The following is a 23082-nucleotide window of genomic DNA, read 5'->3' as shown; positions in this document are numbered from 1 at the left end:
TCGATTCTGTATTCAGAAATACCGTCCTTCGTTGTCCTTCACTGTCGTTTACTGTTCTTCGTTTGAGTCTCACCCGCTTCTTATTCTACCCCTAAAGGCATGATGAGATATACACAGTGCTGAGCTTGTTATTTCAGTCTCTCAGTGTAAACTGCATCGTTAGTGTTAACAGGGGAATTCTGGTCCAAACTAGGATTCAGATGTGAGCAATAGTAGTGCATTTTACACGTGAAGGCGAAAAAGCTAAAGCTTTTGCAGAAAGAAACTTGCAAGTGACATACCATGTACTGCCCCTTAAATACTCTTCAATTTTTGTTTGGTATTAAAGCTATCGTTATCGTCATTATACAGATTAAAAGGTGGATTTCGAAGGGTTTTGTTTGTTATCTTTGTATGCAACTTTTATTTAAGTTCAACTTACGTCATCATGATCGACCATAACCCAGACTGAACTGTACATTGTCGTAATTCTACAATTTTAGCATTACCAAAGTGTGTTCATATTCTTCACGATCCGCACATCACGACTTTCGACGGGCGCCGCTATACATACAACGGACTATGCTGGCACACCCTCGTTGTTGACTGTACTGACGAAGCGCCTCGCTTTGAAGTTTTGGGAAAGTTCGAACCGCGTGACCCGATCGATCGAGAGGTCAGGACCAGGACCACTGACGTGACTGTCATCATTGGTGGACAGGTCATCGAAATGGATGCGAGCAACAACGTTAAGGTAATGACAACATTCTGTTAAAATAGAGTCCAGTTCGCGCGTTTCCACCACTCTCGGATGCTAATAAGTACTCTTGATTGTACAATAAATTACCCACAATTCTGTTTGATATTTGTACCAATCATAAAGTTAACTTTCCTGTAACTTTTTTGTGCTTTGCCTATAAACAGTAATGAAAAGCTGACAAAAAGTTGTTTAATGATATTTAGTAAAAATGTGTTTAGACATTTCAGTAAAAATTTCAAAATAATCATTAAATTACCATAAAAATTACATTCTACAGGTACTACAAATGCAATACTTTTGGGAGGCAAGTTTTGAAAAACTGAAGGGTCATTCTCAGAGAAATTTAGCAAGTAATTTTTTATCATTCCCTTCATTATCCCGGAGAAGCAAGTTGTTCTTAAAGCCGCACTTTTCAATCCCAGGTTCTCGCATTAGTGGAGTTCTCCTCCCAGTCAAACACATGGCCAGTACGATGTTTGATTTCTATTACATTAATTACACAAACTGATTTCAATCTTTTGTCACCTTTTGCTAATCCTGCAAATAGAGCTTATATAACCGTTTGATTGACGGTCGGTTCAAATTGCCAATGGTCATCTATTCCCCAGCACCACACTCGAATTTCCTTAAAAAACGTCTTCCAGTCACGTTAGAATTTGAATATAACCACAGAGTTCGATCGGCAGCAGCTTCGTGCTGACCGCTTGGCAGTTTGTCAGCGTTTTTGCGGTCAGAAAAAAACTAAAAAGTGGCATTTTCTGGAGCGTGTGCCCTCATGTTGCCTGTTTGGTGTCCACTTACACAATGAACGCCGCCATAGGTTGGCGCCCTTTTAAAGGGAGGCTCCGCCTTTAAGGTAGTATGCGCCTCGAAAGTGAAAGGCTTAAACTTTTGCTCAAAGTTTCCTCAAGGATGCTTCCAACCATTCTCTTTCAAAAACAAGAACAAAAATCAGGGGGTCACCGTGCAAATTTTTGAACTAGAGAAACACATAACCCAAGATTTACCGATATTTTAAATTCAAAATGGCCGCCATCCCTGTGTTAACTCTATGGGGTAAAATTAAATATTGTATTTTCTAAGACGGTGAAAGTTAATCTTTCTCCAATAGCTTTAAAATGAAGAGCAACAAGCAGTAGATCAGTAAAAAAAATGTAAAAATTTGAGAGTCTAAATATCCCTTCCCGAAGTGCGTTCTACCTTAAAAGTACATTTTCAGAGTTTGCCAAACTAGGCTATGAATTCGTCTACCTATAGGGGACATAGTTTACTTCTCCGATGCTACAGATTATTATGAATCGTTGGACTCTCTTGTACGTGTACTGTGATAGTTTCTCCGGCCTTACTGTACAAGGTTTTGTTTACGTTTATGTATGTATGTATGTATGTATGTATGTATGTATGTATGTATGTATGTATGTATGTATGTATGTATGTATGTATGTATGTATGTACATAGGGAAGTAGGTAGGTATGTATAACCCCACCCCGACCCATTTTTCCCATGGCTCCCCATCAGTTGCTCTTCGGTGCCTACCTAATTACCTAATATCTCCGCGTCATTTCGTTTGCCACAACCCTAGCACACGATCGCTATCGCAGGTTATCAATTACTACTCATCCGCGTAACCAACCTTATACTCAATGGGCATAAGTCTCGGTTTACCCAGACTGCAGTGGGGATCTACTTCCGCTCGCCCACACAGAGGGCGGAAGTAGAGCCCCACTGCAGTCTGGGTAAACCGAGACTAAATGGGCATCACTTTTGTCAGGTGAACGGACGAACAGCGCCACCAACTGTCGAACTGGTCGAGGGAGAGATGGCAGTAGCTGTGGACAACACCAGAAGGAGCTACACTGTTGTCAGCATCAAGGACATCATTACCTTGATATGGAAAGGTGGAGAACATGCCTTTAAAGCTGCCCTCGATGAAGATAGCCAAGTGCCGCTGTGTGGTCTGCTTGGTAATGCCGATGGTGACGCGACCAACGATCTGATCATGCGCAATGGGCGCATAACGAAGGACATCGTCGAATTCGGCAATAGCTGGAGAGTTGACAAACTAAGGTAAATACAATAAAATGAGATGTCTCCCATTCCTGAACATTCTTGCCATCTTTTATACAATCTGTATGTTTGCGATTGTGTGTGTATGTGTGTGTGTGTGTGTGTGTGTGTGTGTGTGGTGTCGTTGTGTGTGAAATTATCTGCTAGAGCATAGAATAAGTTATAAATTTAGTGCAGTGTAACACATGAGTTTTCATATGTACCTATCTGCACTTACTACAGTGCATGCTGGCCGATACTGGCTTGCTAAGTTGCTAACAAATTCTGCAGCCGTATTTTTAGACAAATTTGTCATAAGATGAGAACATTTTATTTTGTAGTTTTCGTGAATCATACGATTAAAATCAGATCGCCATCCTTGATATGTAACTTTAGTTTGTGGTTATTGGACACAGTTGCCTCCGTTTCGTAAAGGGAGGTAGTCACCGGAACTGCACGTGCGCGATTTTCTTGCTTACAAACAATGTATTTCATGCATGATATCTAGATGCATCAAGTCAATCAATTAAAATCAAAGAGAAAATGGAGTTTCCACTGAAAGACAGGATGACGGCCATTTTGAGTTTTAAGTTTAGGTAAATTTTAGGTAATTTGTTTCTCTAGAACCAAAACTTGCTCGGTTAGCCCTGATATTTAGCCTAGCTTAAGAAAGGAAATGGTTAAAGTGTTTTTGTGGAAAATTGGGGCTAAAGTTATCGTGTTTCATTTTTGAGGTGGGTACTACCCTAAACAAAACATGCATTTTAACTCAAAATACCTCGCCATGAAATGAATGGAAGTGCGAAAATCCGACAACGAATTGTTATTCCAACTTACTTCCATCACAATAATACGCCAAATAAAGTGTTCTTTTGAAATTGCAACTATTGTCAGGTTACTGTACAAGAAACGCCTTTATGGTGATAAGCGCCTCGCAAGTAAACACTTAAATTTCGCTCAAATTTTCCTCAAGGGATCTTTCAAACATTCGCTTTCAAAATCAAGGATAAAAATCAGGGGTCGCGCTGCAAATGTTGGTACTAGAGAAACAAATTAGCAAAGATTTACCAATAGTTGAAATTCAAAATGGCCGCCATCCGTGTGATAACTCTAGAGAGAAAAAAAACCAGCAGCAAAATTTACGATTTTCAGAAATCTGACACTGTGAAAGTTATTCTTACTCGAAGAGCTTCAAAATGAACCTTCTCAAGTGGTAGATCAGAAAAGAATTGAAAAAAAAGTTTTGGAGTCCAAATATCTGTCCCCGAGGCACATTCTACCCTAAACAAGATTTGCACTATATCGGAAGGAAGCGTGTACTTGGTTTCCAGACGAGACCTTGGCATCTTTAACGCAAATTTGCGAAAGATAATGAGAACGGAGTGAAAAAACTTTCATTGCTAAAATTCGTGTGTGAATAAGCCACAGCCCCTTGATCATACGAGGATATATAAATGTCTGATATTCACACCGTAAACGGCTGAAAATGTACAACTTTAATTAATAAATGTAATTTGTTTCTCAGGTGCGATTAGTGGAAGGATGGCATCTGCCTAGTAGCACCTGACTTTTCCGATGACTTACATCACTGTTCCAGTAAAACATTGAAAAGGGGGAGTAGGTTGGTTCGGAATAGAACTACTGGATTCTGCTGAATTCTTGACATTCTAAAAATGTATACATTAGAAATACATATAATAAAGTAGAGAAATATTGCATTTTATTGGGATTGCGTCGTGATGTTTGTGCTGTGATGCTTTTTGATTGTGGAGGTCAAGAGTAAGATCCAATATAGTCGCAAGAAAATATATTCTCTCTGTAGTCTCTTGGTAGATGGTAAAAGAAATACTTTTTCGAAAAACACAAAATTTGGCCTAAATGCAGGTTGGACTCATTTCTATTCAGCCATTTTGCTGTGGTCGAATAAGTGTTTTTACAAATTTCTTCGGCATAAAAAGTATGGTATCATGCACGCAGATCTCGTTGAAAACATGGATTTTCAACCTGACGCGTTTGAGTCTGCGTCCCTGACGATGTACATCCTAATCAAGGACACGTTCATGTGACCGATGGCGTCAGCAAATCAGTGTAAAAGATAGCAACGCACATTTTGATCATATACATATCATGCTTCTGTCATTCGAGTTCTTTCTTTCTTGTTCACATTGTCATGACAGACAAAATCGATCGAGGTAAACTCTGTAGAAATGCATGCTGATTGATATATTCTTGCAAGTAAATTTTTATTTACCAAAAATTCTAAAAGAACGGCAAACTTGAAATCAAACACGAATGTATCGTTAGTTTTCCGTAAGAAAGCTCTCAAACAAAAAACTACACGTGAACGCAATTTAACATTTTCCGCACACTTGCTAATGGAGTATCGATGTTGTCACTCAAGAAACAACAAAGACTCAAACCTGGTGCACAGTGTATCCTTTGAAGAAGTAGGAAATTAGTATGTGGATGATGTGAAATACATTCATTCGTGCAGGATGGTGTTTTCCAACTTACAGGTAGTGAAATTCGAAGTTAAAACAATACCTTTACGTAGTTCCTACTTATACCTCTCTCTCTCTCTCTCTCTCTCTCTCTCTCTCTCTCTCTCTCTCTCTCTCTCTCTCTCTCTCTCTCTCTCTCTCTGACGTAATTCTCAATTATAAACCGGAAACAAGGAGAACCAACTCTATCAGTATTATGAAACTACACAGGTGGTACTTACTACTTAATCAAGGACCAATCCTATGATTTCAAAAAAAATTACAAATATAAATTGCAGAATAATTTAGCCAATTTTCCAACGATATGATTAGTCATTCTGGGGGCCGTAAAAACCTGAAACCGTTTTTTAGCAAATATGGTAAGAATGGCACCAACATTGAAATACTAAACTTTACCACAATTCAGTAAAGAGAAGGTCTTTCTTGGCTATCTACATCACAAATGCGTAATACATGGAGTAAACACCTTTCAGCAAATATGGGATTGACCACTCCGCTAATTTCACATAAACAAATTTGTCCATCATTTCATCATCAATGAAGTTTGTCATTCCCACGAGTCACCATAGGAAATTTAAAGTAATGAGCCCAGTTTAGAAGCAAAAAAACTTTTTACAAAATACTAAAATATTGTGGTGATGGGGTTTTATGATCAAGGTTGCTAAGTCTGACTTCGCAAAGAAGCAACAACAATCGTGTATTGCAATGAACTCACAAGGTTTATTGCTGCACAGACGGTGCGAAAGAAGGAACTGAACAAGACTCGAAATGTAGCAAACTAAACGTGCGCATGCTTGTAGATAGGCTTGCAGCAAACGCGATAGAAAACCAAAGGAGAAACATTTTGGTGGGAGATTCTAGTCCACAGTGATTGGTAGAAAGTCATTGAAGCGTCTGATTGGCTGCATGTATTGCATCGAGGATCCGCATGGTCATATCACTACAAAATTCAAATAAACTGTTATTTGTCTTCGACAAATATTTGCATAAAATGACGTATGCACATTCCTTTCTTATTTCGACAAAGTTTAAAATAGACATCAGACAACGACCCTGCATAACAGCTGTTATTCGCAAAAGTGTCAGGTGCCATTACGAGGTAGAAATGTGGCGTCGTCCTCTTTGCTAATGTGGCTGACAAGAATTGATTTGAAAACGCAGTCTCACTAGCCCAAATGCAAAACAAACATCGAACTCCTATTTCTATTGTTTGGCCTAGAATTAAATGTCCGTCATAAATAAGCACAACCGGCTTAGGTTGCTTAGATACATGAAAGTAGGTCAAAGATCATCCAAAGTCATCCAAAATTTCGGAAAAGATTTCTGTCCAATACTCCCTAAGCGAGAATAAATTTCTAGCCACTTGGTTAGCCTAAAATAGATATGTTCATAATTAGTTAGGTGGAAACATTTGTCTCACCCGATGTTACTTTGGGCCCCAAAAACTTATGGTTGTTTGCCTAAGGCGCCGTAAAATAAATTCTTTGTTTGCCGTCCGCGTGCGGATAGGTTTTTGGACGAAATATGAAAAACAAACACAGATCGTATGCTCGAAAATACGACACGTTGTGTCCTTCCTTTGTTCGCAATGTCGCAGCAATTTACTTAAATGTCGCAAAAACGCAAATGTCGTACGATCGTTTCGATACAAATCAGATTATCGTAAAGGGGTACATCAACCGCTGTACGTAAAGTGTACATGTGCACCTCCTGTTGTAGCGGACTGCAGTATACCGTAAGGGAAGATCGATCGACCGTTTCACAAGTTTATTTCTCCCTCAAAGTTTCCAAATCGGCGGAAGTGCGCGATATTGGCTTGGTCTCCATACAAGACGAATCGAAAACAATTCTTGACTGGTTTAGCTTCGAATCAGGAATGGAACTGGATTTCAATCAGCTTCTGCGCGATCCGCGATTGATCACGATATTGGATTCTGCACCGGGACAAGCAGTTACCGCCGGTGAAATGTTCGTGAATGCTCCAAATAGTTCGTACGTATTATAGGTTGCTCTTACTTTGAACCTTTTTTGTGCTAAAACGATGTGGTCATTTTATACGTCCGGATTACAGACTACCCAGCTAAGGAGCAGCTTAGGATTGAAGGCTGGCTGTGATATCGCAGCAGTATTTGGCGTGTATCGAACGCGCTAGGGTCATTGAGGTCATCGCCGACTGTGGCGTGACCCTAATGACTCGAGCATGTTCGATACACGCCACAAGTACTGCTGCGATATCACAGCTAATTGAAAGCAAACTTTGTTGGAACTGTAAACGACGATTGATTTCGATGGATAGAAAGGTGTCCGAATTTCGTGAAAAATGCCAGGCATCATGTCGATGTTCTAAAAGTATCAAGAGGTGTGCTAGCTGTGGAAACGCAGCTATCTGTTGGCGGGGTTGCATGCGTCTTTATGTGGGTCAAAGGTCAACCCCGCCACGGATAGCTGCGGGCCAACTGCGAGCGAAAGTGGGTCTATTACGACGACACAACATGTATCGGAACTTTGAACGGCAAAATAAACCAAAGTGAGCGTAATTCCATAAAATGACCTATACCTGCCTGAACTCTGATTATTGCTCATTCCATAACTCCTTTTGTGAACAAAATTTCTGGTTCGTTTACGTAATTTCGGCTGATTTTTCAAGGAGTACTCAAGATTTTCACTCCAGCAGCGAACTTTGACTTCTATTGATATGCTAATACAGACGTCGCTCGTTCGGTCAGATCCTTATTAGCATATCAATAGAAGTCAAAGTTCGCTGCTGGAGTGAAAATCTTGAGTACTCCTTGGAAAATCAGCCGAAATTACGTAAACGAACCAGAAATTTTGTTCACAAAAGGAGTTATGGAATGAGCAATAATCAGAGTTCAGGCAGGTATAGGTCATTTTATGGAATTACGCTCACTTTGGTTTATTTTGCCGTTCAAAGTTCCGATACATGTTGTGTCGTCGTAATAGACCCACTTTCGCTCGCAGTTGGCCTGCAGCTATCCGTGGCGGGGTTGACCTTTGACCCACATAAAGACGCATGCAACCCCGCCAACAGATAGCTGCGTTTCCACAGCTAGAGGTGTGCTAAATCACAGTGGCTAAATCATGGAGGTAAAAAGTATTTCTTTCTACCTCCACGGCTTTGTGGTACAAACAAGAAGTTGGTGTCAAGTGAGCCTGAAAGTGCGAAACCCAAGAAACATGAGAAAAAGTTACAAGTGTTACATTCATCCAATCACAGCTTGTTTTATTTTAACCCAATAGCGTCCATGTTTACATTTGCCGGTACCTGACCCTATATTTCCCCACGCCCTCTACCGGGGAAAATGAGTCAGGGAACCAGACTACTCACTTTCGGGTTTCAAGGCGGCGACGTGCACGCTTCTTTGTAGCTCTGGGTCCATAGCTGTGGTGTTTTCAGACGGGATTCCTGCCTTTTACTGGCTGGTTTAGTCTCGGTTTACCCAGACTGCAGTGGGGCACTTTTTCGGCCGCCCTGAGTCACCTGTGACCTGAGTAAGGGACTGGACGTAAATTAGCAGGGGGAGGGCTGGGGGATTTTGCAAGGGAGTGGCCAAAAAATCATGACCCTCCCCCAAAATTTGGTACAAAAATTTATTACCCTCCCCCAAAGCAAGGCTGAAAAATTTGTGACCCTCCCCCAGTTTCAAAAAAAAAAATAGAATATTACAAATTGATCGTATCTTTGGAGGTAGGGATTTACAACATGTGATGGTCGAGTAAATACACAGACAACGCACTAGTAACGTTGCTTATACTTTAATACAACATGGCTGAACTGCAACGTATGAACAACGTAATACATAACAAAAGAACAAACGGTAATGTCCGATTGAGGGCGCTGCCCAATGAGGTTTAACAGTGTCACTGCTTGTTTCTGCATAGAGTATATAGTACAGAGTTCAACTTATACATATTTCATCACACCCCTTCCTCCAGCCGGCTTCCTCTGGATGCTGCTGGTTGTCACAATGTAGTCTTTGTGCCATGCTGGTGGCTTGCTGGTCCGCTGCGACGATCTCAACCCTCTGCTGGATTCAAAGCATTGGTTGGTGGTTCCCTCAGCTGGTTGTTCTGTGTGTTTTGATGATGTACCAGCTGAATCTGAAGGAGCAGATTTGATGTCTGGATAAGGTGGAGTAATTGTTGTCTTCTGAGTTGCTTTGTTTAGCATCTGCTTGTTGCGACGCATCATTTGCCCTTTGCTGGTTGTGACTACATAGCTTCTGGGTGTAGAATATTTCTTGTTGACAATAGCTGGTATCCACTCTCTGTCATCTGGGTCCATTTTGACATGTACTGATTCTCCTTCTTTGAAGTGAGGTCTGTCTATCTTACCCCTATTGTAGTATCTGGCTTGGTTCTCCTGTCTTTCCATCAACTGTTGTTTGGAGTTTGATGTCAGTTTGGGTTTGAGGAGGATTCGCTTCACAGGTATGTCATCTCTGAGTCTGCGGCTGAATAACATCTGTGCCGGACTGTATGATAATCCAGTTATAGGTGTATCAGCGTTTCCGTTACAATTTCAAAACTTGCGTACGATTTTAGGCAACTGAGTTTTTATTCGCGTAAAATGTATTCAAAATGCGTACGGTAGGAATCAGTATCTGAAGTGAGCTGGGCAGTCTTCTATGTAGAACTTGGGGGTTTCCTGTAATGCGCATGCTCTATTAACAAAAAACAACAATCTGGGGGGCTTCAAGGTGTAGCTGAATGTTTGCCATGCCGTGATGCATGTCCCGTATATGATCATTGAGCAGCCCAGTGAGTTCATGTTCAAAGAAAATACCTTCTGACTACAAAATTAGTGTTTTCAAAGGGCCAACAAAAAGCAGATACTGTTCAAAGTCCAGCGGGACCTCTCAAGAATGCAACCCGACAGAGTCTAAATGGTCACCCGTAAACACTTTCCAAATAACATGCGACGTAATGACCATTAACTGTATTGTGTTACCAACAACATAGACTCGATCTATTCTCGAATTTTTTGCATCTGTAGTGCCATTGTCTGTACAAAACTGATTGACATGATGTTTTGTGATGATGAAATACAATGTTGCATAAAGTGCTGTGGTCTGCTAAAGTCTAAAATGTTGCAATATCATGATAAATGTCACTTGCAAGCAGGTGCATATGTTCTATTTTTGTCCTGCATTGAACCACGTTCAGGCAATGTAGTGCGGGCCAAGTACGTCGTGTCATTGGGCGGCATTTCTCAATGCGTATTTGTTTACGCAATCATGATTTTTTTTGCAGATTTCCGAACAATTTTGCGTAAAATACGCAGGATTTTGCGTTAACGGAAACACTGGTGTATTCCTATAGCGTAGTAAAGCTAAATTTGGGTCAGTAGAATCTTCTCGACATTTGCGAAGCATCATCTTCACGATGCCAACGTACTTCTCAGCTTCACCATTACTCTGTGGGTATCTAGGACTGGAAGTGATTAGTTGGAACCTCCACTGTTTTGAGAATTCTCTAAATTCTGCTGCTCCAAACGGCATGTTGTCAGCTATGATAGTTTCTGGAATTCCATGGCGAGCAAAGATAATCTTCATTGCTTGTATTACTGAATTGGCTGTTTTCCTGTAGAGCCTAGCTATCTCTGGATACTTGGAAATGTAATCAACTAGGATGACATAGTCCTTTCCAGCAAATGTGAAAATGTCTGCACCTAGTTTCTGCCATGGTCCGTCAGGGATATCATGCTGTTGAATAGGTTCTCTTTTGTTTCTGCGCTGAAATTTCTGACAGACTTTGCAACTGGATATGACGTCTTCAATATCCTTGCTTATTCTCGGCCAGTACATTATCTCTCTAGCCAAAGTCTTGCATTTCTCCATTCCCTGGTGTCCAGCATGCAATCTCTCTAGTGCAAATTGACGCTCTCCTTCTGGAATGATTAATCGGTTTGACAGGAAAAGTAGATCATCCTCTTCATATATTTCATCTCTTAGATCATAGTATGGACGCAGTATAGGTGATAGCTGGTTCCTTGCCGGCCATCCTTTCCGTAGGTATTGCTTGATGAGCTGTGATGTGTCATCTTGCATGGTTGTTGCTTTATACTCCTCAATCTTCTTTGGAGAAGCAGGGTAGTATGTCATCACTGAATGCACATGCATGTCTAGTGCTTCATCTTGCTGTGGCTTATTACTGATATAAGCTCTGCTCAATGCATCAGCAATGTGCATCTGATTTCCTGGTTTGTATGTGATATTGAGTTTATATCTCAACAGCTTCAGCAGCATAAGTTGCAGTCTGGGAGAAACCTTGTGTAGGTCTTCCTTCTGGATTGCCTCAAGGGGTCGATGATCAGAATGTACTGTGACGTCAAGGCCATAAATGTAGTGATGGAACTTGGTTGCTGCAAAGACAATTGCAAGCAGCTCTTTTTCGATCTGCGCATAGCGCTGCTCTGTTTCAGTGAGTGGTCTAGACGTGTATGAAATTGGTCGGCCATCTTGAAGAAGGCATGCTCCCATACCACTCTGGCTGGCATCTGCTTGAATTGTGAGGGGCTTGTGTTCATCATAGAATTTCAATACTACGTGAGAACTGAGGATTTTCTTTATCCTTGCTACCGCTTTCTCCTGTTGTTTTCCCCATAGCCATGGTACTCCATCCTTTACAAGCTGTCGTAGTGGCTCTGTCAGCTGAGCTTTGTTCGGGATGAAGGGTGACAAGTAATTGGTCATACCCAGGAATCGCTGCAGATCTTGTTTGTTTTGTGGTTCAGGCATATCTTCTATGGCTCTGATCTTACTTTGATCAGCTTGTATTCCACTTGCAGATATTTTCATGCCATGGTACACCACTTCATTCTTCTTGAACTGTATCTTTCCAGCGTTAAACTTCACACCATTTTCCTGAGCTCGCTCTAGTACTTTGATGAGTGTCACATCATGTTCTTCTTCTGTTTCTGTCGCTATTAGCATGTCATCAGCAATTATGTGGACGTTTTCGATGTCACCAAATACCTGGAAGCCCTTTTTCTGCAGGACTTCAGTCGCACTGGAAATACCAAAGGGCATTCTCTTAAATCGGTATCTGCCATAGGGTGTCTGAAATGTGGTGAGATCTCTTGAATCTTCATCGAGTTGAACCTGCCAGAAGGCCCATGACTGATCGAAAATGGTAAAGAACTTTGGCTTGCCCAGCTTGGCAATTATTTCTTGGAAGGTTGGTATCATGTAATGTTCTCGTTTTATGTATTTGTTCAATTGTCTGGGATCCAGGCACAGTCTTAAGCTATGATCCTTCTTTTCTGTGCATACCATGCTGTTTACCCAGTCTGTGGGATGGTCAACTTCCTTTATAACATCTTGCTCTTTCATCTCTGCTAGCTTTGTCTTAAGTTGACTTCTCATTTTGTGAGGTATTCGCCTTGGAGCGTTTATCTTTGGTTCAGCATCGTCAGTTAGTCTGATTGTGTACTGTCCAGGATATTTACCAAGTTTTCCATCAAAATCTGATCTGTAATCATGTTTTATTTGTTCCTTGGTGATTCCTTTATAGTCTCCTGACGAGATCTGGTTGATGTGTCGGCTTGAGTTTTCACCTCGCTGAACCAAACCTAAGCCTGTAGCTGTATGTAGACCAAGTATTGGGCCATTTTGTTGCTTGGTGACAAAGATCTCTGCTTCAGTTTGCATGTCCTTGACCTTGAAAGTGACCCTTGCACTGCCATAGTGTTGAATCTTGCCGCCATCGAGTGTTTGCAGTGTGACCTTTGATTTTGTCAGCTTTGGTCGGCTGGCCACTTTCTTCCATGGTTTATATGAAATCAGATTGGTTTCCGCACCGGTGTCTACCTTAAACTTGAATTGTGTACCTGCGACATCAACTGCTTCGAACCAGGCTTGTCAGGTCTTTTCTATGTTGCTTACTGTGAGAACGCTTCCCATCTCATAGACACTGTCCTGACTGGATGAGTCATACTGTGTTGTATGTACCACCTTTTTTCGCGATGTGCTTCTACACATTTTAGCATAGTGGTTTTTCTTGTGGCATGTGTGGCATTCCTTCCCATAGGCAGGACATTTCTTTGGTGGATGCCTGATACCACAGTTACCGCACTTGTGTTTTGGGTTGCTGTTCTGCATGGGTTTTGATTGAGGACCTCCTCTTGCAATCTTTTTACTACGTCTTCTGATTGCTTCAATAGTTTTTTCTTCAGCTGTACCTGTTGTCATTTGTTTCACTTCTTTCCTGGTAGTCTCTGCTGCGATGCATTTGTCACGCACACTGTCTAGTGTTATGTCATCGATACTCAGGAGTTTCTCTTTCAGTTCATTATCATTCAGAGAGAATATTATTTTGTCACGTATCATGTTGTTTTTCTCTGAGAATTCACACTGTGCTGCTAGTTTCTGTAGGGTTGTGAAATGATCAATGAACTCCACTCCTTCTTTCCACTCAGCACTCCAGAATTTGTATCGATTAAATACTATTCTCTTCTTGCCTTGGAAATGAGTATCAAACTTGCTAAGCACAACTTCGTACTTAGTTTTGTCTTCATCTTCTCCCCACGTAAACTGGTTATATCGTTCACGCGCATCTGGTCCTATTGTGTTTAGCAATCTGGCTATTTTCACTGCATCTGGTTTGTTATTGGCTTCCTGTGCCAACAGTAAAATTTCAAAGTCTTGTTTGAATCGCCTCCAATTTTCTGCAATGCTGCCTTGCAGGGATAATGGATCTGGCAATCTGAAATCCTGAGGCATTGCTGGCACTAGTAGTTGTTTTATACCATTTGATGAACGGAGACAAAATGGCGGGTGTTCTGTCTGGCAAACCCAACTGTCTATGGCGTGCTCAAAGAGTGAAAATTCTTAGGGCAATACTGGCGCTGTTAAACTGCTTACCGGAGGGCTATGCTAGTCTCTCTCGGTCCTTTTGTTGTATTCTGCGATGTATTGGCCTATTGTGTTCGACTCAGTAGTTGTGACTGTCAACATCGTACTCGTGTGAGCTGTATTTTGCTTCAGTACTGGTTGCAACCACGTGGCCGTCGAGTGGGCAGCTGAACAGGATTCTCAACGTTGTCGCTTGTGGACTGCGGTTCCTCTATATGCTATAGACTGGTCGCCAGTTGATCCTGATTGTGAGTTCTTTAACTCTGCCGTCGTTAGTAGACGTACCACTCCTGACACCATGTGATGGTCGAGTAAATACACAGACAACGCACTAGTAACGTTGCTTATACTTTAATACAACATGGCTGAACTGCAACGTATGAACAACGTAATACATAACAAAAGAACAAACGGTAATGTCCGATTGAGGGCGCTGCCCAATGAGGATTAACAGTGTCACTGCTTGTTTCTGCATAGAGTATATAGTACAGAGTTCAACTTATACATATTTCATCACACAACACAGGGCAATATAGATGGACACCAGCAAGGGATTTCTGCAAAGTTTTTTATTTGCTTCTGCTTGTGACAAGAACAAGTCTAGATATGGATGTCAGCCTTACCTAAGAATACTTTCAATGACATGGTGTCCGTCACATTTGACCAGCAAGGGTAAAATTAATCTTGTAGAAAAAAATCTGGATAATTCTATGCTACAGATTTTTCAGTACTTTTAATAAAAGGGAAACCCCTGATTTCTCTGCCTACACAATTATCATTTCAATCGTTATGATAATGGTTTAATATACTGTTTAACTCTTACACTGTTTAAACTTAGTAAACAAATATCAAGATAAAGGAGCACTAATATTCTTGTTTCCAGTGTGGTATGGGTGGATTGTTCTGGGGAATACCATAGGGTAAACTCTATGATTAAATTAATTCATTGTTTGATTTTCTGCGCAAGTTTGATGAAATGCTCAATTTTCCATGTTGTCAGCACACTTGTAAATGTGGAACAAACCACAGAAAACAGTTTGAGACTTCACTGGGCACAAAACATGACACCACTGCTCAAGTGTCACCGGGCTATGCTGACAAACTGAATCAATACTGAGCATATCATGCAAAAATACAGCAGCTAATACTGAAAAAGTTCTGAAATCTTATGAATTTATGTAACTCTGACCTGCAAAGTAAACAACAAAACTCACATCTTGTCCATACACCATTGTTTTAAATTACAGTGACTGACAGGCAAAAATAACAAAACAGCAAACATGGAATTTAGCTATTTTCATTGGCCATTAAAAGGACAAAGGCACTCATTTTTGACAAAATTTTGGTCATTTTAATTTCTGTTGAATGTATACTTTTCTGCTGCTCACTGAAATAGGCTAAATCGCAATCTCTGGTTGTCACAGCTCAACTCATGTGCATGCATGGGTATAACATGTGATCACTTAATACTTTTATGTGCCAAAAATTGTCACGTAGTAAATTTCACATGTTAATGTGTCTCATAAAAAGTGAGAATTGAATTGCAATAACATATTTCAGTGAGAATAATCTATCAAAAGAAATTTAAATGGCAAAATAATGTCAAAAATGAGCAACTTTGTCCCTTTAACTTGGTACATATCTAGTACAGATTGAGATTCTTTTAATTCAAGTATGAAGCAGCATCATCAGACCATTGCACTGTTGAAGTATTAAAATGGTGGCAATGAATATTTTTATAATTGGCGCATTAACAAGATAGTACTGTAAAATGTTGACAAAAATAGCTTTGTCCAAAGTATCATAATATTAGCTATTTCAGAACAGAGTGTAAGATTACACCACCATGTGAACTCACAAATATTTCCAATATGAAAGTGTAGTCCCGAATCATGTTGTACACCATGAAGGTAGACACCAAGTACAGCATCATGTGAAAAAATTTAAAGTCTTGGTACTAGATGACTGCTAATCGGCAGTCTGCTTGTTTCAAAGCTATTTAAAAACTTTCTTCTGAGCCTATTTCATATCATACTTGACCCTCTGGACTTGACCTGCAAGCTTGGTATGTACATTGTATTCTGGAAAATGACAGTAACTTTTACGCCATTTTAAGTCACAGATTTGTCATACTAGTCATTAATTTCACTCAATTATTTCTGTCTCTTCTTCCTGACTGTCAAAATTGATTGAGGTCTAAGTATTGAAAGTACTCAATGATGATTTTCATAAATATGTTTCACTTACAACTGGACTAAATTGTCACTACTTCCAAGTGTGACTGTGAACATCATTCTAAAAATATTCAAATAACTTCAACGCATTCAAGTTTGTTTACAAGTGTCGCGCTGTACCAAGAAGTTCTCTGGACGTATACTGTACATTTAAGCCTATCGTTTTCAGGAAATAAAGGTCTGTATGTTTAAATGATTGACTTATTGGCTTATGAAAAATATATTAAGGATCAGAAGGATGTTGTTTTCCCAAGCAGGAGCGTATCAGTATCACCATGGAGCTAATTAAGCTCTGCATGGCAGGGCTGTGTGTTACTGTCGTTATACGGCCTCCTACCACAGGCCGTATAACGCTGGTAAAGCACAGCCCTGCCATGCAAAGCTCGGAGCTACCACACTCTTTTGGTAGTACCGTGGTATCATATTTTGCTTTATGTAGCTGCAGTTCCGAAACTAAAGGTTTTGCCTTTTTTCGAGTTTAAGCTTTTAGTTTTTAGGGTTTGATCAAGTTGAGGTACAACGGCAATATTGCCCTATGCTAGGAGGATATGTGTGCCACTGTCGCTACGCGAAGGCTACTTACCCAGAAGAGCTCTCTCTACCCGGTGTATAGGCCTTCGCGTTGAGATTGTGGTTGCATCTGTATGTGATGTGTATGCCATTGTTGGAGGCAATCAAAGCAGCCAATAGCTGAATACTCTTACCATTCTCGTAGGGCTTCTCGTAGGCAGTCTAATTAGACTGCTACACCAAGTCAATGGCATATATCATGTAAAGTAGGCAGTAAATATGTACACTTTCACATTGGCTTTGAACTGCAGATGTGGAATGTTGTGATTCAACAGGCTGTCCAATAATTCCAATAATAAATGCCCAAATTGGCTCATAATGGAATAGAGCACACCTATACTCCATTAAGAGTGGTTGTAATAAATAATGCTCTTCAAATGTTTTCTTTTATATTAATGCACATGAGCCTGCCATTTTTTCTTAGGAATTATAATTTAACATTTATCAAAATATCAGTGAATTTAATTCATAATTTTGGAATGTACCACATTGACAATTGAGGGAATACTAGAAACTCAATGTGACACTGATCTCCACAACAATGTTATATGGTCATGTACAATTGTATTGAGCAGTTCAATCTCTACATGGGGAAGAAATATGGGAAAGTATATTTAAAATGTGTTCCTGGTACAGATATAGAACTACATGTGTGTGCATGACCCTATTGTTTCGCACTGAATTTTATAGTATTCCCGGTAGACCTGTGTAGTCAGAGAACTGAAAATACCTGTACATGTGGTCATTACACTCATATCAAATCCAGTTTTACAAAATGTACTATGTGTTCCAGTAGACAATGAGAAGTTTTGGTCATGTTGCCCTGTTTGTGGAGAAAGGTCGACAGAAAGGCTATGCCTATTCAAGCAATAATTTAAGCAAACAATTCAAAGTATCGTAATAGATTGAATGCTATTGTGTGAAATTAAGATGTTTTAACATTGATAATACTTTGTCAATTTTTTTGTGCCTCGTTTCTTTGCATTTTAAACATATCACAGAAAGCAGCCTAGATAATAGAGGATAGACTGAACCTGATTTGACACAGAAGTGGCAAATACTATTTCATGATCAATCAAGTCTTCATATTCTGAAATGACATTGGGATTTCACCATATTTAATCAAGTTCAATCTGAATACGTTATCAATATGGCTAATTCACTGTATAAATTACCCTCATTAAATTTCAACAAATGTCATATATCCTGCCATCACAACACAAATGAACACTATCCAGTACCCACATGGTAAAGCCAATATAAACTTGAAAAAATGCCACAAGTAGCCATACCAATCAGGTGACTGTACCTAAATATTTAAGTATACTAAAATCACTTTTCTGGAATCAAAATTATGAAATATCACACCAAAACTTGCTCTTAATTTCAAACAATAGTATCTCTAAAAAACTAAAATTCATATACCTAAAAAGTGACTGATGCAGGGTGGAGCTTGGCCTTAAACTTTAAAGGGAAGTGGCTTATGCAAGAGAGGGAGCTTTGTTGATCAACAAAATGTGGAATGAGAAATAATATTGTCAAATAGTTAGGTTCAAGATTGACTACATTAGTAGAACAATGTAAGATCTTGTGGTAACATCCAGCAGTGTTTTTGTTAAGGGCGGTACCTAGGTAAATGTTACCAGGGTTCCCCAGTCATTTTACCAGGGTTAGCCTTGGTATATCTGTGCAGTCATACTAGCGGACAACAGAAATTTTACCAGGTTCCCAATATCCCCAACCTTAGCAAAAACACAGTCCAGTGTTTATTAACAAAACACACTTACATGTACAATGTGCAGCCAGAATGCCATGAGTCATAATATCCCTTTAATATGGTGGGTTAGCTGAGGAACAATAGATTGGATTTGCTATAAACTTAATGGCGATAAGAATAGCAACAAGAGAGACAATCCTGTTTAAGATAATGGTTGGGAAGAGATACACAGAGAGTTAGGAATGAGCACTTAATAGAAAGTAAGAGGCCATGTGCGAGTGATGTCATGTGACCATAATTGTCCATTGTTACGTGCAGAGAAAACGAACAAAAGGGTGAACTCAGCAGTTTCCGTTTAAACAAAATTTATTACGAAAACAAAACTAATTGCTAAGTCAGGATAGAGTACAAGCTTTAAAAGTGTACAGACTACTTATCTCAGCTGGGACGGCAAAACTCCAGTCTCAGAGTTGTAACAGTCAGTCGGATGAATGAACAGTCCTTTGGTTTGCAGGCTTGAAGCTACACAAAGTCCACAGTATAAATCCAGCGTTGACAGTGAAGGTCTTGAAAAGTCTTGAGAATGACTACTGCTGGAGTTTATAGTAACACACAAGAGACACGATCCCAAAAGTCTGACTGGAAGCTGAGCACGTCCCTTTTATAAAGGCATATAAGAACAATCTAGAACTTTTATTGACATGCTAATTACTGTTCTAAAATTATCTCTCTTACACAACTAATCAACTTTCCAGAACATTCCAAACATGACTAATTGAATTCAAGGTTGTGAGGTCATTAAGGGCAGTGACCTTGAGAATGTTCTAGACTAATTGAACTCAGGTCATGATGAGTGTGGGGGAAATGACCTACATAACACACCCCCTCTTCAAAAAAGAAAATTTTCAATGAAAATCTTTCTTTTACAAATGTAATCTTAAAAGTGTGAACAACAATAAGTTCTAAATACGAGAGAGACAGTCTGCAATTAAATTGTCTCTGCCTTTGATATGTCTAATGTCAAGATTAAACTCCTGTAACATTAAACTCCATCTTAGCAATCTCTGATTTTTGCCTTTGAATTTCTGCAGAAAAACAAGAGGGTTGTGATCATATAAACCACTATTGGCTGATTTGAAGAAGTAACATAAACTTCAAAATGCTGTAAAGCTAATATCAAAGATAAACACTCTTTTCAATTGTAGAGTAGTTTCTCTGGGATTTGTTAAATTTGCGTGAAAAATAGCAAACAGGATGATCTATACCATGACTATCCTCTTGCAATAAAACAGCACCAGCAGCCGTATCACTAGCATCTACAGCTAATTTGAATGGCAAAGTGAAATCTGGTGCAGACAACACTGGGGCACTTTGCAGTATGGCTTTAAGTGTATCAAATGCCTGTTGGCATTGCTCTGACCAAACAAACTTTACTTTCTTTTTAAGTAAGTTAGTCAAAGGCTCAGTAATTGTGGAGAAATTTGGACAGAATTTTCTGTAGTAACCAGCCATACCGAGAAAGCGCATCAGTTGTCGTTTGCAGTTTGTATGGGAAAACTTGAAATGGCACTGATTTTGGCATCAACAGGTTTTACCTCACCCTGTCCTACAGTATGTCCGAGGTAAGTTACCCTAGCCCAACCAAACTCAGATTTGGCAAGGTTGACAGTCAACATTGCTTTGCTCAGTCTCTCAAAGAACTTCCGCATGAGCTTGATGTGTTCCTCCCAGGTGTCACTATACAGGACGACGTCGTCAACGTAAGCTGCACATCCGTCTAGCCCGGATATGACGTCGTTGATCATCCGTTGGAACGTTGCCGGAGAGTTCTTCATTCCGAATGGCATCACCTTGTACTGGAACAATCCGTCTGGTGTAACAAAGGCGGATATTTCACGAGCACGATCCGTCAGAGGGACTTGCCAAAATCCCTTCAGTAGGTCAAATTTCGTCACATACTTGGCTTTTCCACTCGTCGGTCGATGCAGTCATCAATCCTCGGGATTGGGAAAGTGTCTGTCTTTGTTAAAGTGTTGACCTTCCTAAAGTCCGTGCACATACGATAACTGTGATCTGATTGGGAACAAGTATGCACGGCGAACTCCAGTTACTTTTACTGGGTTCAATAAAGTCATTGTCCAGCAGGTATTTGACTTCTTCCTGGAGATATTTCGCTTTTGTTGGATTCAGTCTGTATGGATGTTGTTTTACAGGCTTACTGTCCCCAACATCAACGTCGTGATAGATGACGTTCGTCCTCGTTGGAACATCTTGAAACAGTGTTTATATTCGTGGAGCAGTTCTTTCACCTGTTGTTGTTGTTCTGGCTGGAGGTGTGCCAACTTTGTAGACTCCAGCTTCTCCAGGATTTCTGAGTTCTGAAGCTTGACCGAGCCCAGCTTTGAGTTTAGAGTATTTTCACTCAAGTCAGTTTCAGTACCACTATCTTCATAATGGTTTGAACTGACTGCACTGACAGGCTGAGTTATAGTAGGATTATCCCTATCCAAATATGGCTTAAGCATATTTATGTGACATAGCTGTTTTTTGTTTTCGCCTGTCAGGTGTTATTATGATGTAATTTAAATCACTCAATTTCTTATCAATTAGGTATGGCCCAAAGTAACGAGCATGGAGTGGTTTGCCAGGAACCGGAAGTAGAACAAGAACTTTTTGACCTGGTTCAAACTTCCGTTTTGAGGTGTTTTTATCATATTTGGTTTTCATTGACTGCTGAGATGACTCAAGATTTTCTCTGGCTAATTCACATGCTTTAGAGAGTTTTGTACGAAAATCTGACACATATTGCAAAATATTCAGACAATCATCATCGTCTGATAGGAATTTCTCTTTAACGAGCTTAAGTGGGCCACGGACTGTATGTCCAAATACAAGCTCAAATGGGCTAAAACCAAGAGACTCCTGAATTGACTCTCTAACAGCAAAGAGCAGAAAATGAATTCCTTCATCCCACTGCTTCTCTGTGTCAAAACAGTAGGTCCTAATCATGTTTTTCAAAGTTTGATGAAATCGCTCAAGAGCACCCTGACTTTCTGGATGATAGGCGGATGACCTATACTGTTTAATGCCTAGCTGATCCATTACTTGTTGAAAAATTCCAGACATAAAGTTGGAGCCTTGATCGGACTGGACACATTTAGGGAGGCCAAATAAAGTGAAAAATTTGACTAAAGCTTTCACTATAGTCTTTGTCTTTATGTTTCTCAGTGGTATGGCTTCTGGGAACCGAGTTGATGTACACATATTGTCAACATGTACTCATTTCCTGATCTTGTTTTTGGTAGGGGCCCAACACAGTCTATTAGTATCCTACTAAATGGTTCTTGAAATGCAGGAATTGGCTGTAAAGGGGCCTTTGGAATGGTCTGATTTGGTTTTCCTACCATTTGACATGTGTGACAAGTTTTACAGAAATGTGCTACATCCTGCCTGAGATTAGGCCAATAAAAGTGACTGAGAATTTTATGATACGTTTTCCTGACTCCTAAGTGACCAGCCCAGGGCGTTTCATGGGCCAGGCGCAATATTTCAGCACGATAGGGCTTTGGAACCACAATTTGATGTTTTATTGCCCAATCGTCATCAACCAAAACATCTGGAGGTCTCCATTTACGCATGAGAATACCAGATTTTGTATAATAGGAAACAGAGCTATCTGAAGTTTTACCTTCATCATCTACCCTGTCAAACAAAGACAAAATATCTGGGTCTTTGTGTTGTTCTGCAATGAGATTTGATCTAGAAAATGTCTGACTTTGGTCAGCAGTTTTACTGGAAGTTGCAAATCCACGAGGGATAACGGAATGATCCGTGTCAAACACCTGACTGAGAAAGGTGTCATTTAAGTCAACATCTGTGACATTATTTTTGAGAGTATTTTGATTCTCAGAAGTTTTCTTTGACATGGCTCGAGTAATAGCACATGAAGGAAATAAATCGGGAATCTCTTGTTCAATTGGCTCTGGATCCTGATCTAAACTAGGATTATCAGTCACAAGTGGATTAGTAATGACCTTGTCCCCAGCAAGGTCGTTTCCAAGAAGAAGGTGAATCCCTTCAAAAGGCAAAAAAGGCCTAATACCTAAAGTCACAGGTCCAGAAACAAAGTCCGAAGACAGATAGACATTATGGAGAGGAACAGGAATGTAGTCATTACAATCTACCCCCTTAATAAGAACTTTTGAACCTGAAAATGACTTTTCAGAAAACGGCAGGGTATCTGCCAACAAAAGAGACTGGGAAGCCCCGGTATCTCTTAAAATTTTGACAGGGGTAGCGGAAGAGAAATCACTAGAAAGTGATATAAAACCATCATGAATAAATGGTTCGAAAATACCCATAATGCTATCTTGAGAAGAATTGACCTTGACCTCATTAATT

General features: G+C 40.0%; 1 protein-coding gene across 2 annotated transcripts in view; it reads left to right on the top strand.

Moving 5' to 3' along the window:
- The window catches only part of LOC139142438 (BMP-binding endothelial regulator protein-like), a 57798-nt gene that overhangs the window by 5778 nt on the left and 28938 nt on the right, over nt 1-23082 (top strand). Inside the window, exons 4-6 of one of the 2 annotated variants that reach the window (XM_070712374.1) lie at nt 483-733; nt 2512-2807; nt 4312-4464. The exons of the other annotated variant lie outside the window; for it this stretch is intronic. Of the exons in view, the coding sequence (XP_070568475.1) occupies nt 483-733; nt 2512-2807; nt 4312-4321 (557 nt within the window). The 3' untranslated portion in view covers nt 4322-4464. Of the gene's footprint in view, nt 1-482; nt 734-2511; nt 2808-4311; nt 4465-23082 lie in introns of those variants that run through there. 2 annotated transcript variants of the gene reach the window in all.

This window comes from Ptychodera flava, chromosome 10 (genome assembly GCF_041260155.1).
Source record: "Ptychodera flava strain L36383 chromosome 10, AS_Pfla_20210202, whole genome shotgun sequence".
In the NCBI taxonomy this organism is placed as follows: Eukaryota; Metazoa; Hemichordata; class Enteropneusta; family Ptychoderidae; genus Ptychodera; species Ptychodera flava.
The sequence above is the reverse complement of the archived record's forward strand: the minus strand, read 5'-3'. Positions and strand labels throughout refer to the sequence as shown.